General features: G+C 45.3%; 3 protein-coding genes across 10 annotated transcripts in view; 1 reads left to right on the forward strand and 2 right to left on the reverse strand.

Moving 5' to 3' along the window:
* The window catches only part of LOC124273273 (A disintegrin and metalloproteinase with thrombospondin motifs adt-1-like), a 26,154-nt gene extending 16,630 nt beyond the window's left edge, over positions 1–9,524 (reverse strand). For 4 of the 5 annotated variants that reach the window (XM_046708512.1, XM_046708526.1, XM_046708521.1 and 1 more), the window contains exons 1-7: positions 9,433–9,523; positions 7,043–7,141; positions 6,165–6,737; positions 5,583–5,844; positions 4,133–4,399; positions 3,170–3,376; positions 2,251–2,451 (exon numbers count right to left, since the gene is read on the reverse strand). In XM_046708512.1, coding sequence (XP_046564468.1) covers positions 2,251–2,451; positions 3,170–3,376; positions 4,133–4,399; positions 5,583–5,736 — 829 coding nt within the window. In that variant the 5' untranslated portion in view covers positions 5,737–5,844; positions 6,165–6,737; positions 7,043–7,141; positions 9,433–9,523. Of the gene's footprint in view, positions 1–2,250; positions 2,452–3,169; positions 3,377–4,132; positions 4,400–5,582; positions 5,845–6,164; positions 6,738–7,042; positions 7,142–9,432 lie in introns of all 5 variants that reach the window. The other variant, XM_046708535.1, reaches the window with a different exon arrangement.
* LOC124273422 (von Willebrand factor A domain-containing protein 2-like) lies at positions 6,151–9,967 on the reverse strand. Its single transcript, XM_046708688.1, has 3 exons — positions 9,862–9,967; positions 9,433–9,447; positions 6,151–6,737 (listed from the first exon to the last, which is right to left on the reverse strand). Exons 1-3 carry the CDS (start codon positions 9,965–9,967, stop codon positions 6,151–6,153), a joined length of 708 nt encoding a protein of 235 aa, XP_046564644.1.
* Positions 7,879–17,037, forward strand: part of LOC124273312 (60 kDa lysophospholipase-like) — a 22,049-nt gene continuing 12,890 nt past the window's right edge. The window contains exons 1-2 of one of the 4 annotated variants that reach the window (XM_046708554.1): positions 7,879–8,213; positions 14,678–14,831. The gene's annotated coding sequence lies outside the window, so the exon portion shown is untranslated. Of the gene's footprint in view, positions 8,214–9,988; positions 10,224–14,677; positions 14,832–17,037 lie in introns of those variants that run through there. The other 3 variants (XM_046708566.1, XM_046708559.1, XM_046708571.1) reach the window with 3 other exon arrangements.

The following is a 17,037-nucleotide window of genomic DNA, read 5'->3' on the forward strand; positions in this document are numbered from 1 at the left end:
TCAACAGCTACTAATCAGAGCATTCTACAATGACAGTAATCAGGATCAACAGAGACTAATCAAAAGTCTTCTACAATGACAGTAATCAGAATCAACAGAGACTAATCAGTGTCTTCTACCATGACAGTAATCAGAATCAACAGAGACTAATCAGGGTCTTCTACAATGACAGTAATCAGAATCAACAGAGACTAATCAGAGTCTTCTACCATGACAGTAGTCAGGATCAACGGAGACTAATCGGTGTCTTCTACCATGACAATAATCAGGATCAACAGAGACTAATCTGTGTCTTCTACCATGCCAGTAATCAGGATCAACAGAGACTAATGAGTGTTGTCTACCATGCCAGTAATCAGGATCAACAGAGACTAATGAGTGTCTTCTACCATGACAGTTATCAGGATCAACAGAGACTAATCAGAGTCTTCTATCATGACAGTAATCAGTATCAAAAGAGACTAATCAGAGACTTCTACCATGACAGTTATCAGGATCAACAGAGACTAATCAGTGTCTTCTACCATGACAGTTATCAGGATCAACAGAGACTAATCAGTGTCTTCTACCACGACAGTTATCAGGATCAACAGAGACTAATCAGAGTCTTCTACCATGACAGTAATCAGTATCAACAGAGACTAATCAGAGTCTTCTACCATGACAGTTATCAGGATCAACAGAGACTAATCAGTGTCTTCTACCATGACAGTTATCAGGATCAACAGAGACTAATCAGTGTCTTCTACCATGACAGTAATCAGGATCAACAGAGACTAATCAGTGTCTTCTACCATGACAGTAATCAGGATCAACAGAGACTAATCAGTGTCTTCTACCATGACAGTAATCAGGATCAACAGAGACTAATCAGTGTCTTCTACCATGACAGTAATCAGTATCAAAAGAGACTAATCAGAGTCTTCTACCATGACAGTTATCAGGATCAACAGAGACTAATCAGTGTCTTCTACCATGACAGTTATCAGGATCAACAGAGACTAATCAGTGTCTTCTACCATGACAGTTATCAGGATCAACAGAGACTAATCAGAGTCTTCTACCATCACAGTAATCAGTATCAACAGAGACTAATCAGAGTCTTCTACCATGACAGTTATCAGGATCAACAGAGACTAATCAGTGTCTTTTACCATGACAGTTATCAGGATCAACAGAGACTAATGAGTGTCTTCTACCATGACAGTAATCAGGATCATCAACAGAGACTAATCAGTGTCTTCTACCATGACAGTTATCAGGATCAACAGAGACTAATGAGTGTCTTCTACCATGACAGTAATCAGGATCAACAGAGACTAATCGGTGTCTTGTACCATGACAGTAATCAGTATCAACAGAGACTAATCAGAGTCTTCTACCATCACAGTAATCAGGTTCAACAGAGACTAATCAGTGTCTTCTACCATGACAGTAATCAGTATCAACAGAGACTAATCGGTGTCTTCTACCATGATAGTAATCAGAATCAACAGAGACTAATCGGTGTCTTCTACCATGACAGTAATCAGGATCAACAGAGACTAATCAGTGTCTTCTACCATGACAGTAATCAGGATCAACAGAGACTAATCGGTGTCTTCTACCATGACAGTAATCAGGTTCAACAGAGACTAATCAGTGTCTTCTACCATGACAGTAATCAGGATCAACAGAGACTAATCGGTGTCTTCTACCATGATAGTAATCAGAATCAACAGAGACTAATCAGTGTCTTCTACCATGACAGTAATCAGGTTCAACAGAGAGTAATCAGTGTCTTCTACCATGACAGTAATCAGGATCAACAGAGACTAATCGGTGTCTTCTACCATGATAGTAATCAGAATCAACAGAGACTAATCAGTGTCTTCTACCATGACAGTAATCAGGATCAACAGAGACTAATCACTGTCTTCTACCTTGACAGTAATCAGGATCAACAGAGACTAATCACTGTCTTCTCCCAAACAATAAATGAGGGACCACAGGATATTTAGTGACGCCAGTGAATGGGCCATTTCGGTTACAGATGTTTACAAAAAAAAGCGATAAATCTCTTTCTATATGCACCGGGGACCTCTACCAAGAGTCGATTGTTTGACTCGGACTACACATTGACCATGTGTTCAAGGAAACACTGTGAAACAGTAATGATACCAGAATTTCCCAATTTTTTCATTTTGTATATTTTATCACTATTATTAGCCGTTCATTGAGTACCACTGACTGCACTTGTTACTTCCTTACATGGACAGGCGTTAGTTAATCCACAAGACTCGGTACGTATCTCCAGCAGCGTCTCGCCACAAAACGTTCCTCCATTTAGGGGCGTGGGGCTAGTGCAGGTACGTCGTCTCTCGGTGATTTTCTGTGCCGATGTTCCACAAGTCTGAGGGCAGGTCACTGACCCGGAGTTCCAGGTTGACCACTGCGTCACGCCGCCATTCACTGCAGTCGAAGAACATTGTGTATACGTTACTATAAAAGATTCCTATACCCCTAAACAATGCACGCATTAAATGAAAAATCATATATTGCAGAAAACGACTGAAGTGCTAGTAAAATATCAAACGCTGTCAGGGCAAGAAAACAAAACACGTCCAACGTCGGAGGGACTTATGGGACTTTATCATTCTGTTTGACTCATTGCATGTTGCGGTTTTGCATTTCTATGTACAACTCATTGACTTTTCCTGATTGTGTATTGGCCTTAAATGAGCTGCACAATTTCTGATGCGGCATAATGCAATACTCATACACTTGGTCATTGACCTTATTTGATTTACTGTTTCTACATCTGGACCTTTTGATGCCTGGGTTTTGTTTCCCCTTCAACCTGCAAATCGCCTCATAACAATAGAGTGAGTGAGTGAGTGAGTGAGTGAGTATGCTTTTACGATGCTTTTAGCAATAATCTAGCATGATCACGGCTGGGGGACACCAGAAATGGGCTTCATACATTGTACTCATCCGAGGAATCGAACAAATGAGTGAACGCAGTAACCACTAGGCTTCCCCTCCGTCCTTTTGTAACAATAGAGGAACTCCAAACTGCACATTAGTGTTAGCACTCCTAATGCTACAAAAGCAGTCTCCACTGTTCCAGCATGGGGTAAAGAGTGTCTTCTTTCAGTTTGAAGCTCTGTCATTATGCCAGTTGACCTACCTGGACAGCCAACCAATCCGCAGTTTGTCACAACATTCTCTACGAACTGACCGGTACAGTTAGCACCACCATTCAAGGGCGCGGGGTTGTCACATGTCCTGGACCTGAAGACAGTTTTTGCAGCTCCAGTGCCACATGTTACACTGCACGGAGGCTGACTCCATGGCGTCCACGCGCTGAATCCACCACTGACAGGAGCAGCACTCGCTGGAACAGACGTTTATTCGTCTGAGAGAAAGGCGCATTTGGTGTCATCAACTCAGTTATCAAAGACTTGGTTCGTTGTCATGGGCAACCAAGTGGAATTACCAGCCAGTACTTATTTGCCACAATGGGAGTTAAATATTATTATATTATAGGATATCCACGCAACTGGGCGCTGGTATTTTTTCCCTCGATCATTGGATGTAAGTCTCAACGGCACATCGTATTATCAATCTCAACTCCCTGGGGATCATACAACTCCTGCGGCCACAAGGCGCACCGAGTTATTGCGGCTTTCTCATCCTTACGAGGTACCCATTCACAGCTGTGCTGTACCTGCAACTAGGTGTTTGCACCTATGCATGTGGCCACAGATTCGTGGGTTCTTTTAAGTGCACCGGGTTGTGTACTGTACACTAGGGGTTGTGACAACACTGAAAGAGTCTGCACACTAAGTTGACTTCAAGGTTTTTGCACTCGGTCACAGGTCGGTTCTGTCCCGACACCTCAAACTCGCTTGATCACTTAGCCTAGCGCATTAGCCAACTCGCCCATCGTGCCCCAAATATGCACTCACTACTCGAGTTTTACCGTCGAATAAATCAATAATGCTTTTGCTTCAACATTATGTATGTGTCGAGTCCATTTTGAGTCGACCTCTTTTTTTCATTGTTAATTTGACTAATATGTATATGAATGCCAATACCGATGCCAGGTTTCTAGTTAATCAAATAATGTTGACTATCTGACACCACTTACTTGAAACCGTGAGCACAGACGAAACCTGTTGGCCATTGTACGTGAATTGGTATGTTCCCTGGTCAGACAACTGGACGTTGGTAATGGTCAGTGTGTGAGATACGCAGCTACCGCTTCTGGTGTAGGATATCCTCCCCCCGGTGGAAACGACTCCGCCGTTCCGTGTCCAGGTACCAAGATTACAATTGCCGTTTACCAGGTTTACCGTTATTGTTGCAGTACCGCCAATAGTCCTGGTTTGACTCCCTGTCCAGGTGAGTACTCCAGCTGAAATAGCAGAATAAGAATTGTCTGAACCGTCTAGTAAATTTGAAACATTATAAATTTTTGAAAAATAAACTAGGGGGTATGAACAAGGGATTAAATGACTTCAACCAACAAATTCTTTTTTTATATAAATGCTGTTACACACAACCGAGCAAAGAACAGTTGAATATCGCGACTTAGAGATGTGTTGTGACAGCCGACATTTTGTTTTGATCACGTTTTTTGGTCATGTGACCGAGAGCAAATAGTTCCGGCAGCACGCGATGTTATTACACAATGTCTAATAACATTGTAGATTTATTAGACGGTAATATCTTCAACGGGTGAATGATAAAGACAGTTATGCCATTCCTCGGAGGTAGATGGATTACTGTTATACGGATATGCATGCTTTTTCATTTGGACAACATTGGTAAAGTGACGTGGGCATCTTATGTAAGAAATCTTCTGTTTTCACATGGTTATGGTTTTGTATGGTTAAGTCAGTCAGTTGGTGATGCAAGTTTGTTTTTAACTCAGTTTCGAGAAAGAAGTCTTAATATGTTTAATCAAGAATGGCATTCAGTAATACATAATAGTTCACGGTACGACTCTTATAGAATATACAAATCACTACTCCAGCCGGAGAAATATCTGTCGTTTTTAACATCAAAAAATTAAGATATCCATTTATACGTTTTGGGTTAGGTTTGATCAACATAATGGTAAACGAAGGAAGACGTTTTTATATTGAACGATGCAAGAGAATGTGCCCATTGTGTAATATAGATGTGGAAAATGAAATCCATTTTTTTGCTTGTATGTCCTTTGTATAAAGATTTGCGTACGAAATATATAGCTGAATATTATCTACGTAAGCCACATACATTAGCATTTAAACTACTTCTTTCATCAACTGACCAGCATGTAATAATAAAGCTGTCGTACTATATCAATTATGCTCTTATTACACGTAACAATCTGATAAAAAGTGTTGTATGTCCATCGTATTTCACTACTTGTACATAATTTACTGCCTGTATCATGATTTGCTGTCTGGATCACTAATTACTACTTATTGCACCATATGTATAATGTATATGTATAACTCCAATGTATATGGGCCGGAGGCCTTTTGTACAATAAACATCTTTGACTTTGACTTGATAAGGTCACGAGTAGTGTTGTGTGTCAGGATTCTAACCTATCACAGTGATGGTTGCAGACCGAGACTGTCCAGCAATGGTGAAGCTGTATGTAGCGGCGTCGCTCAGTTGGGCATTGATTATTGTCAGACGTTGAACCTGGTTATCCACGGTAACGGAAAGGCGACCGTCATTTGGAAGACTCCCCGCCATTCTTCCTCCAAACTCCACCGGTGATGCCGTTTTGATTCAGCGACACAGACAGGATGATAGTTTGACTCGTGAACACTGTTTGGCTTACCATGTTGTTGATGATTACAACTGAAACAAAAAATAACAAGTCTACAGTGTGTAGAATGTTTCTATTGTAGCAGGGCGTGGAGTCATCCCATTGATGGCATTCTTACCTTGTCAGCTTGCTGACGGGGGTTAACGTCTTTGGTCATGTGGACAAGGCGTCCGATTTGGGATCAGAAGGTCTGTGGTTCGAATCCCAGCACGGGACTCAGAAATATTATGGAAGCTACACGAAAATCTAACAGATAGTAACAAAATTGACAATTGAATTAGCTGAAACCAGTGATTTGCTTTCACCAAATGTGTCATGATGCTAACATCTTGTTTCTTCTACACATACTTACCTCTGCAAATGGTGTTTGGTAAGTTTCCCAGGGAATTGGATACACCGCTGTAGGTAGCAAGCCCAGTTACAAGGCTTGGAGATGAGGCAGTCTGCTGAAGCTCCTGTCTGAAAGTATCAAGCAAACTAGCGCTGCCTATTACAGCGGCTTCCACTCCAATAACATACACGGTGGTTCCAGCATTCCTGGCATTGGAGGCAGCAGTGATAGTGGCTGTCTGGTCATCGGAGACACTGTCTGTTATGACAACCATGACCTTTGGCGACCCAGATCGACCTTGGCTGTTCAGGAAGTTCGCGGCCGTGTTGATGCCAATGTGCGTGTTCTCTAGGCCATTTGCCAGGTATGGTGCCCCGCGAAGGGAGTTGAGCAGACTCGTCTGGCTACTCTGGTCAGTGAGACTTGCAGATGAGGTAACAGATGTGCCATACACGAGATAGCCTACTCTTGCATTCGGATAGTTCGCGAAGGTGTTGTTGATGAAGAGTTCCACGTCGCTCTTCATATTATTAAAGTTTGTAACTCCAACACTGGCTGACGCGTCCAAGACAAACATGATGTCGCTTACACACCCTGAAACAGAAATAAGGGACATATTGGGGAACGTTTGCCATTACATATATGTCATGAACAACAGAGGGACTTGGGATAGACTCTTAACATATGTTTAAGATGGCCAGTATTCTGGTAATGGTGAGCGTGACATTCTGTTCAAGGTCGTTTTCAAATGACTTCAGTTACATCATCCGTGTCGGTTAAATGAAGGAAAAGACGTAGAGTAGGCCATTTATGTGTGTGGGTTTAATAACACGCAAGAACAGGGATAAAGCGTTGTGTCATATCCTTTGACAACTATGTTTCACGTGTTGCCTACGAACCTGTCAGCTGACCGCTTGTGGTGGTCATTAGACACATGATAGCAAGCGCCACTGTCCACAGAGTGACGGGGCTCCTCATCATTGCTGGCTATTCGAAACCTAAAAGAAGGAAGTCCGTTTTTAAAGATATGACGTTGTTTGTTGTGCTCTGATCACCAGGAAGTATCTCCAAGGGAATATACGACATCGGCAAAAATAGTAAATACAAGCAACATAAGCTAGTTTCATAATCATAATAATAAAATTGTACATTGTACGATTCCAGCTATAGACATCTTAGGCATGTGATTTTTAATCTCTAAGAATGCACATGCATCGTAAGTGTCTGTTTGTTTGGGGTTCTTGATGGGTGGATCGTTGCCAACAGGTATGGGCTTCACACATTGTACCATGTGGAGACTCGAACCTGGATCTTCAGCTGTAACAACCAGCTCGCTCCACCTCCATTTTCTATGAATAATAGTAGCATAAAATTGTATTTATAGTGAATTTGTCGTTAGGCATTCGGTGTATACATCTAACGCACTACATTTGTTGACCTACATATCGAGCTGGCCTAATCTCGAGATTCGTGCTGTAAACATCCTTCTTTTTTACTGGATAATCAAGAAATTATTACACACGCATGTGTGCCATACGAAACTCGTGCAAAACTCGCTCTCGCTTGGGCAACACAAAATTTCACACTCGTTTTGTATGGTCGCATGGTACACTTGCTTGCGTGATAATCTCTATCTGTTGCATGAATGGAGGTGGTTGGCTATTCAGAGTTAGGCACTTGTGGGACCTGTTTGTGCGGCGTCAGTAGAAGATAGACCGCTTGAGTACATAGAGTGCACAATTCGGTTGTCATGGGCCAGTAACTGCTTGAATTACACCCCGCTGCTTCAATCTGTGTTTTGACTGTTTCGTACTGGAAAGAAGTCTATTAATAGATCCAGGGCCGCTGTTTAAACTTTTGTGTATATTATTTCAGGTAAGAGAGCTGACTATTAACTGTGTACCTGACATCGTGGGTCTCACAAAGCAGCCGCTTGGGCTCTGTGGGATATTATGTCGCTACATTCCAGCATCTGTACATAGAGTTAATAGCTCACCGCTATTCATATGCTTTCCCTGCAGTATCATATTACACGTTTATGGGGTGAACTAACACTGTTCGACAGTATATGTAAGTACATTTCTAATGTCTAAATGTCATGTCAGTTGTGTGAGTGGCGGTCCCTACAAGAAGAGCAGGATACATTTTCCTTTCTCTGAACACCTGGTGTCTCCACTGCCTAATCAAATCATGCAATTTTCATCGCTTGTCTTTGATATCCAGTGAGATCTGTATCGACTGATGGTCAACACTAACTATTCTATGGACGAAATGTGTACATTAAACCACGCACATGCATGTGGGGCAGTCAGTAGTGAGTTTTAACCTGAGAATCAAAGTGCGTGTGCGTGCGTGGGTGCACGCGTGCATGAGTGCGTGCGTGCGTTTGCGTGTATTCATGGATGTGATGTGTGTTGATAGGTAGGTGCATTTATCAACCACTGACAAATCCGGTAACAGTTCCTCCCGTTCCCCCATCCCAAATAATATTTATAAATATACTAAAATTATTAACAAAACTTTACACAACAATTACTAGAGAACTCACAAAATGACTAAAAGTCCAAAATTTAAGTTAGGGTTAGGTTTAGGGTTAGGTTTAGGATTGGGGGAACGGAAGGAACTCTTTCCACAAATCCACTTACCCCGTTGTTTGTATGAGTATCTTATGTTGATCAATATTAGTAATGCGATGTGTAGAGAAGCACAATAAAACACGCATATAAACCTGTATGACATGTGTTTCCGGCACGTGGAAAAGGTCCTCGAATATGATATACCGTATATAGACATTAAGTCATGCTACAAATGGTAAAAGATATTCCGTTTATCAGTAACACTTGTGCACGAAAACGAACAACCCGTGAAGATCCCGGGTAGAATAAAAGGCGACTATGCTTGTCGTAAGAGGCAACTAACGGAATCGGGTGGTCAGGCTCGCTGACTTGGTTGACACATGTCATCGGTTCCCAATTGCGTAGATCGATGCTCATGCTGTTGATCACTGCATTGTCTGGTCCAGACTCGATTATTTACAGACCGCCGCCATATAGCTGGAATATTGCTGAGTGTGGCGTAAAACTAAACTCACTCACTCTCTCACTCACTCACGAAAACGAACAATTTCAGTCCCGACAAGAAAACGTCTAAAGCAACAATAATAAACTTGCGTCGTCAGTGTAGAAGCTATAGACAGTACTTCCTTCAAATTCTGTACAGTCATAAACAGTTTGAAGTTATCTAAGTGTCAACATTGTGCATGAGAACGAGTAATAGAGTGAGTACTTACCTTGTGTGGTTTCATCTGAAATAGATCACAGGACTGAAATGTTTGCTGCAGAGCTTAAATAGGACTGCCTAGTTGGGCCTTGACTGGTCCCAATAACAGTACGTTGTGCACACGGGATTGTGCACACCGGCAAGCAGGTAAACCTGTGAGGGAGCACTAATGCAAGAAGGTGACACGGATTATAAGGACGTATGATAGTGCACGAATACACGCACATCGGAAATGATGAATCTCGCAAAAACTTTGGCTGCTCTATTGTTGAGGGGTCGGTGGGGTAGCCTAGTGGTTAAAGCGTTCACTCGTAACGTTGAAGACCCGGGTTCGATTCCCCACATGTGTACAATGTGTGAAGCCCATTCCTGGTGTTCCCCGCTAGGATATTGCTGGAATATTGCTAAAAGCAGCGTAAAACTAAACTCACTCACTCACCCACTATTGATGAGTTACATGAAAGTAGGCAGTTGAGCATGACCTGGTAGCCGGTGACAGCAACCGGATTCACATTCCCATTCTGTCCGTAACGCTTCAGACCCATCGGATCGATTTTCGTCAAACATGGAGGACAGATGTTCGAATCAACCCCAAAACATTGAAACATTCGTGCGATCGCAGCATTTGTGTAACGTGTTCGACAGCTGCGCGTGGTTTACGTGCAACATGGGCAAAAGTTCACAGCAGTGAACTCTGTGACTCAACCTATCACTTGCTGGTCATGCTTTTATAGGAAGCAGTCATGCCGTTGGTGGCTGTTACGATTGGTGACACATGTCGACGAGTGTCGGAGATATTTTGTAACATTCAAAAGCATGTTTTTCCAAATTTTATGGGTAGTATAAAGTTTGAGATTTTTGCTACACCTATGCATTTCGCTATTTTAAGATTGTCCTTTACCCTAATCGTGTTACTGCGGTTGGCATCGAATATATACATTACGGAACTACTGTTCAACGGGAAAATGTCAGCCAGGTTTTTCGATAATTGGCGCAGATTTACAAATGCTGCACATAGTTTATGTATAGGTGTGAGTAGGTAGTATAAAGGCGAAGAAGCAAATATGTCGGTTGCAGATGAAGCAGGACGACAGCCACCACAACTGGTGTCCACACGTCTATAGCACCTGTCACCAACTCCTTGTATGGTCACCGAAGCAGGATAGAAATACAGTACCTATCAGTAACTGTCATCTGGCAGGGTAGGTCTATAGCGCCCCTCGCGTGACTTCCCTTTGTGTCATCTGGGCAGGGTAGGTCTATAGCACCCCTCGCGTGTCTTCCCTTTGTGTAATCTGGGCAGGGTAGGTCTATAGCACCTGTCGCCAACTCCTTGTGTGGTCACCGAAGCATGATAGAAACACAGTACCTATCAGTAACTGTCACCTGGGCAGGGTAGGTCTATAGCGCCCCTCGCTTGTCTCCCCTTGGGGTCATCTGGGCAGGGTAGGTCTATAGCATCCCTCGCTATAGCGCCCCTCGCGTGTCTTCCCTTCGTGTCATCTGGGCAGGGTAGGTCTATAGCACCCCTCGCTATAGCATCCCTCGCGTGTCTTCCCTTTGTGTAATCTGGGCAGGGTAGGTCTATAGCACCCCTCGCTACAGCGCCCCTCGCGTGTCTTCCCTTTGTGTAATCTGGGCAGGGTAGGTCTATAGCACCCCTCGCGTGTCTTCCCTTTGTGTAATCTGGGCAGGGTAGGTCTATAGCACCTGTCGCCAACTCCTTGTGTGGTCACCGAAGCATGATAGAAACACAGTACCTATCAGTAACTGTCACCTGGGCAGGGTAGGTCTATAGCGCCCCTCGCTTGTCTCCCCTTGGGGTCATCTGGGCAGGGTAGGTCTATAGCATCCCTCGCTATAGCGCCCCTCGCGTGTCTTCCCTTCGTGTCATCTGGGCAGGGTAGGTCTATAGCACCCCTCGCTATAGCATCCCTCGCGTGTCTTCCCTTCGTGTCATCTGGGCAGCGTAGGTCTATAGCATCCCTCGCGTGACTTCCCTTCGTGTCATCTGGGCAGGGTAGGTCTATAGCGCCCCTCGCGTGACTTCCCTTTGCGTCATCTGGGCAGGGTAGGTCTATAGCACCCCTCGCTATACCACCCCTCGCGTGTCTTCCCTTCGTGTCATCTGGGCAGGGTAGGTCTATAACACCCCTCGCTATAGCATCCCTCGCGTGTCTTCCCTTCGTGTCATCTGGGCAGCGTAGGTCTATAGCACCCCTCGCTATAGCGCCCATCGCGTGTCTTCCCTTTGTGTCATCTGGGCAGCGTAGGTCTATAGCACCCCTCGCTATACCACCCCTCGCGTGTCTTCCCTTCGTGTCATCTGGGCAGGGTAGGTCTATAGCACCCCTCGCTATAGCATCCCTCGCGTGTCTTCCCTTCGTGTCATCTGGGCAGGGTAGGTCTATAACACCCCTCGCTATAGCATCCCTCGCGTGTCTTCCCTTCGTGTCATCTGGGCAGCGTAGGTCTATAGCACCCTCGCTATAGCGCCCCCATCGCGTGTCTTCCCTTTGTGTCATCTGGGCAGCGTAGGTCTATAGCACCCCTCGCTATACCACCCCTCGCGTGTCTTCCCTTCGTGTCATCTGGGCAGGGTAGGTCTATAGCACCCCTCGCTATAGCATCCCTCGCGTGTCTTCCCTTCGTGTCATCTGGGCAGGGTAGGTCTATAGCATCCCTCGCGTGTCTTCCCTTCGTGTCATCTGGGCAGGGTAGGTCTATAGCATCCCTCGCGTGTCTTCCCTTCGTGTCATCTGGGCAGGGTAGGTCTATAGCATCCCTCGCGTGTCTTCCCCTCGTGTCATCTGGGCAGGGTAGGTCTATAGCATCCCTCGCGTGTCTTCCCTTCGTGTCATCTGGGCAGGGTAGGTCTATACCACCCCGCGCTATAGCATCCCTCGCGTGTCTTCCCTTCGTGTCGCCCCTGGGCAGGGTAGGTCTATAGCATCCCTCGCGTGTCTTCCCTTCATGTCATCTGGGCAGGGTAGGTCTATAGCATCCTTCGCGTGTCTTCCCTTCGTGTCATCTGGGCAGGGTAGGTCTATAGCATCCCTTGCGTGTCTTCCCTTCGTGTCATCTTGGCAGGGTAGGTCTATACCACCCCTCGCTATAGCATCCCTCGCGTGTCTTACCTTTGTGTCGCCCCTGGGCAGGGTAGGTCTGTCTATAGCACCCCTCGCGTGTCTTCCCTTCGTGTCACCTGGGCAGGGTAGGTCTATAGCATCCCTCGCTATAGCGCCCCTCGCGTGTCTTCCCTTCGTGTCATCTGGGACCCGTGAAGATCCGGGGTAGAATAGGTCTTCAGCAACCCATGTGCTTGCCATAAAAAGGCGACTATCTTGTCGTAAGAGGCGACTAACGGGATCGGGTGGTCAGTTTCGATGACTTGGTTGACAAATGTCATCGGTTCCAAATTGCGCAGATCGATGCTCATGCTGTTGATCACTGGATTGTCTGGTCCAGACTCGATTATTTACAGCCCGCCGCCATATAGCTGGAATATTGCTGAGTGCGGCGTAAAACTAAACTCACTCACTCACTCACTCGTGTCATCTGGGCAGGGTAGGTCTATAGCACCCCTCGCTATACCACCCCTCGCGTGTCTTCCCTTCGTGTCACCTGGGCAGGGTAGGTCTATAGCACCCCTCGCTATACCACCCCTCGCGTGGTTTCCCTTCGTGTCATCTGGGCAGCGTAGGTCTATACCACCCCTCGCTATAGCATCCCTCGCGTGTCTTCCCTTCGTGTCACCTGGGCAGGGTAGGTCTATAGCATCCCTCGCTATAGCACCCCTCGCGTGTCTTCCCTTCGTGTCACCTGGGCAGAGTAGGTCTATAGCACCCGTCGCTATACCACCCCTCGCGCGGCTTCCCTTCGTGTCATCTGGGCAGGGTAGGTCTATAGCATCCCTCGCTATAGCGCCCCTCGCGTGTCTTCCCTTCGTGTCACCTGGGCAGGGTAGGTCTATAGCACCCCTCGCGTGTCCCCTCCTTCCTTTTGTCATCTGGGCAGGGTAGGTCTATAGCATCCCTCGCTATAGCACCCCCCTCGTGTGTCTTCCCTTCGTGTCACCTGGGCAGGGTAGGTCTATAGCACCCCTCGCTATACCACCCCTCGCGCGGCTTCCCTTCGTGTCATCTGGGCAGGGTAGGTCTATAGCATCCCTCGCTATAGCGCCCCTCGCGTGTCTTCCCTTCGTGTCACCTGGGCAGGGTAGGTCTATAGCATCCCTCGCTATACCACCCCTCGCGTGTCTTCCCTTCGTGTCACCTGGGCAGGGTAGGTCTATAGCACCCCTCACTTGTCTCTCCTTGGGGTCACCTGGGCAGGGTAGGTCTATACCACCCCTCGCTTGTCTCCCCGTGGTCACACCTGGGCAGTATGGGTCTATAGGATCTCTCGCTTGTTTCCCCTCACCTAGGCAGTGAAGGTCTATACCACCCCTCGCTTGTCTCCCCTTGGGCTCACATGGGCAGGGTAGGTCTATACCACCCCTCGCTTGTCTCCCCTTGGGCTCACATGGGCAGGGTAGGTCTATATCACCCCTCGCTTGTTTCCCCCTGATCACACCTGGGCAGTATGGGTCTATAGGATCCCTTGCTTGTTTCCCCTCACCTGGGCAGGGTAGGTCTATACCACCCCTCACTTGTCTCCCCTTGGGGTCACCTGGGAAGGGTAGGTCTATAGCACCCCTCGCTTGTCTCCCCGTGGTCACCCCTGGGTCGGGTAGGTCTATAGCACCCCTCGCTTGTCTCCCCGTGGTCACACCTGGACAGTGTGGGTCTATAGCACTCCTCGCTTGTCTCCCCTTGGGTTCACATCGACAGGGTAGGTCTATACCACCCCTCGCTTGTCTCACCTTGGGCTCACCTGGGCAGGGTAGGTCTATAGCACACCTTGCTTGTCTCTTTGTGGATGTGAACATCTTAGTCTAAAGTTTAGAGTATCTGACTCTGTTCAATATATCCCATACCACTGACTTGTATTGGGATCAATTCCAAGCCTCAACAGCATGAACATGCTTGACTTAATTATCAGTCGAAACGTCAATATTTCAAAGTTGTGATTAAATTTATGTAATAACACAATTTTAATATCGATAATCACTAATATTGTTTCCTATCGACAATATTTCCGGTTATCGATCATTTTAGCCATCCTACCACATTCGCAGTGCTTACATGGATTTTAATGCTGAGATCTTGCGTAACTGTTTCTTGTGACATTTTATCTGCTGTCTACTTGTTCAGGAGAGCTACAGTACCCTTGACACTGAAATACAGACTCAAGAACCGCAGTGTCCGATCGCCTGGCGAACCTGTCTTCCTGGCGAGATGACGGCTACATCACGAGTGCTTGTCCTCTACACAGGGGGAACTTTTGGCAAGGTTGAGACAAACGAAGGTTGGATATTTTCATATTTTTCTCGAGCATGATTATTATGTGTGAAGAAGGCTTCTCAACTTCATGAGCACAAGAAAATCTTGGCTTGAAATACATGTAATAGTTAGTCTCTTCAAATATATCATTGTTTTCATTATTTCATACCGCAGAAGCCCAGATTTGGAATTTTAGTGCGTTTTCCCATCCAGGCATCTTTGGGTTTTGTGATGTTCATCTATGATCTTCAGTATATTTTAGGTATGGTGGGGTACTCGTCACGCAGAATAAATAAAACACTCGTGTACTACCCATGTAAAGGTTCCGTGGCAGAATCGTCCCCTGTCTACCATGCTATCACTTCGAGCCCTCTCAGGTTAATAGAGGATCGGTTGGTCAGGCTCGCTGACTTGCTTGACACATTTCATCGGTTCCCTATTGCGCAGATCGATGCTCATGCTGTTGATCACTGGATTGTTTGGTCCAAACTTGATTATTTAGACCGCCGCCATATAGCTGGAATATTGCCGAGTGCGGCGTAAAACTAAACTCACTCGCCCTAAGGTCAATTAAGAGGATCTGGTGGTTTGATTGTGTGACATTGTGTGTACGATGTACTTGGTGTTAACCACTGGTTTGGGCCAATACTCGTCTATGTGCAGGGACCGCGATGTTCTGCAGACTACGGAGTTACGCATTAACTTACGAACTCGTCGACGTGTACGCTTCATGGTCTTAAAAAAATTATCGACAGCTCTTAATAAATGTAATATACCAGCCAACAGACAAAGTTTTCACGACGTTAATATCACGTCACTGTGCAACGTCAGGTCACAACGTTAGGTCACAACGTTGTAACAACGTAAATGGGAGTCATCAGAATAACGTTGAACGGACGAAAGCATAACGTTATGACAACGTGAAATTGCTAGCTGGGATTCCCTTTGAAACCAACAAAAGGGCCCTGATAAGACATGCAGAGACACGGACACTGCTGTGTGATTCTCAGTCCCTGTTGTAGTTCCCGTGACTTGTCCTGGAAGACGAACATGTGACAGACATGTCACGCGTGACAATACATACCTGGATACACATGTGCTAGCACCACCGATAAAAGGGCAGGGAACCATATTGTAAGCGAGGGAACGAACGAGTTTTCTTAACTCCGTTTTCAACATTATTCCTTTTTATTGTAGATTTCTATTTCCTACATTCCTCTTACAGAGACAGGTCCCTGTCTATGGTGAGTGAGTTTAGTTTTACGCCGCACTCAGCAGTATTCCAGCTATATGGCGGCGGCATGTCTATGGTAGCAAGATTGCTTCTATAAATAAATTAATAAGTAAATCTTTTGCTTAAAACATTTCAGTCATCCCGGATGTATGGTGTACAGGTGCAGCATGCACTTTTTATTGCCAATGGATCGGATATGAATCTGTTTTAATGCAACCCCAGTCTCTCCAACATGCAACTTTGATCATTGCTGTTGAGCGAAAGAATTTTTAGCATTAACCCACGTGGTCAAATCTCAAATAACTGTGCGTTCTAACATGAGATGGACCGTATCCCACAAAAGATTGTGGTCATTTGTTTTGTACAAAAGACTGACCCAGACTGACAATAACAAATTTGGGTTTGAAACCTTTTTCACTTATATCATAACCTGTATGTGGAGGAGAGCCCCAAATGATGTACATTTCAGTGAAATCATAAGCATGATTGTAGTAATTTCAAACTGATAATTAGAAATCCGACATTCTTTTTCATAGAGATCGTCCTTGGGGTACATATTATGCATTTTCCGGCTGAAAATGTCCTGTGACAGTTGTATCAATGTTTTTTAATAAAAATATTGTACAATAAATAAAAAACTTTTGATTTATTATATGGCCCCCACCTCGTGGAGTTACCTCCCGTTGCGCATGCGCACCAACTGGGTAAGCTCCTAGGCCCGTATAATCATTCCTTCTGCTGTCACTGCTTGTATGTATGGTCTTTATATTGTCCTTCAAAGGAACAGTAAAGCTTTGTGGTCGGTTGTCTCCTAATTGTGACTTTGTATTCAAATTATTTTACGCTAACTTTCCCGTGGTTTACGCACATGTTGCTCTTCCATGGCGGGAAGTTTAGCGTGCCACGTGGTTGTAATATTGCGTTTTAACCAACTATTTCTTCCCGTGGTCGCCTTCACGTAATTTTCAATGTTTTATACGTGTATCTTATGCTGCTG

This window comes from Haliotis rubra, unplaced genomic scaffold, assembly GCF_003918875.1.
Source record: "Haliotis rubra isolate DU_JTF1 unplaced genomic scaffold, ASM391887v1 Scf1033, whole genome shotgun sequence".
Lineage (NCBI taxonomy): Eukaryota > Metazoa > Mollusca > Gastropoda > Lepetellida > Haliotidae > Haliotis > Haliotis rubra.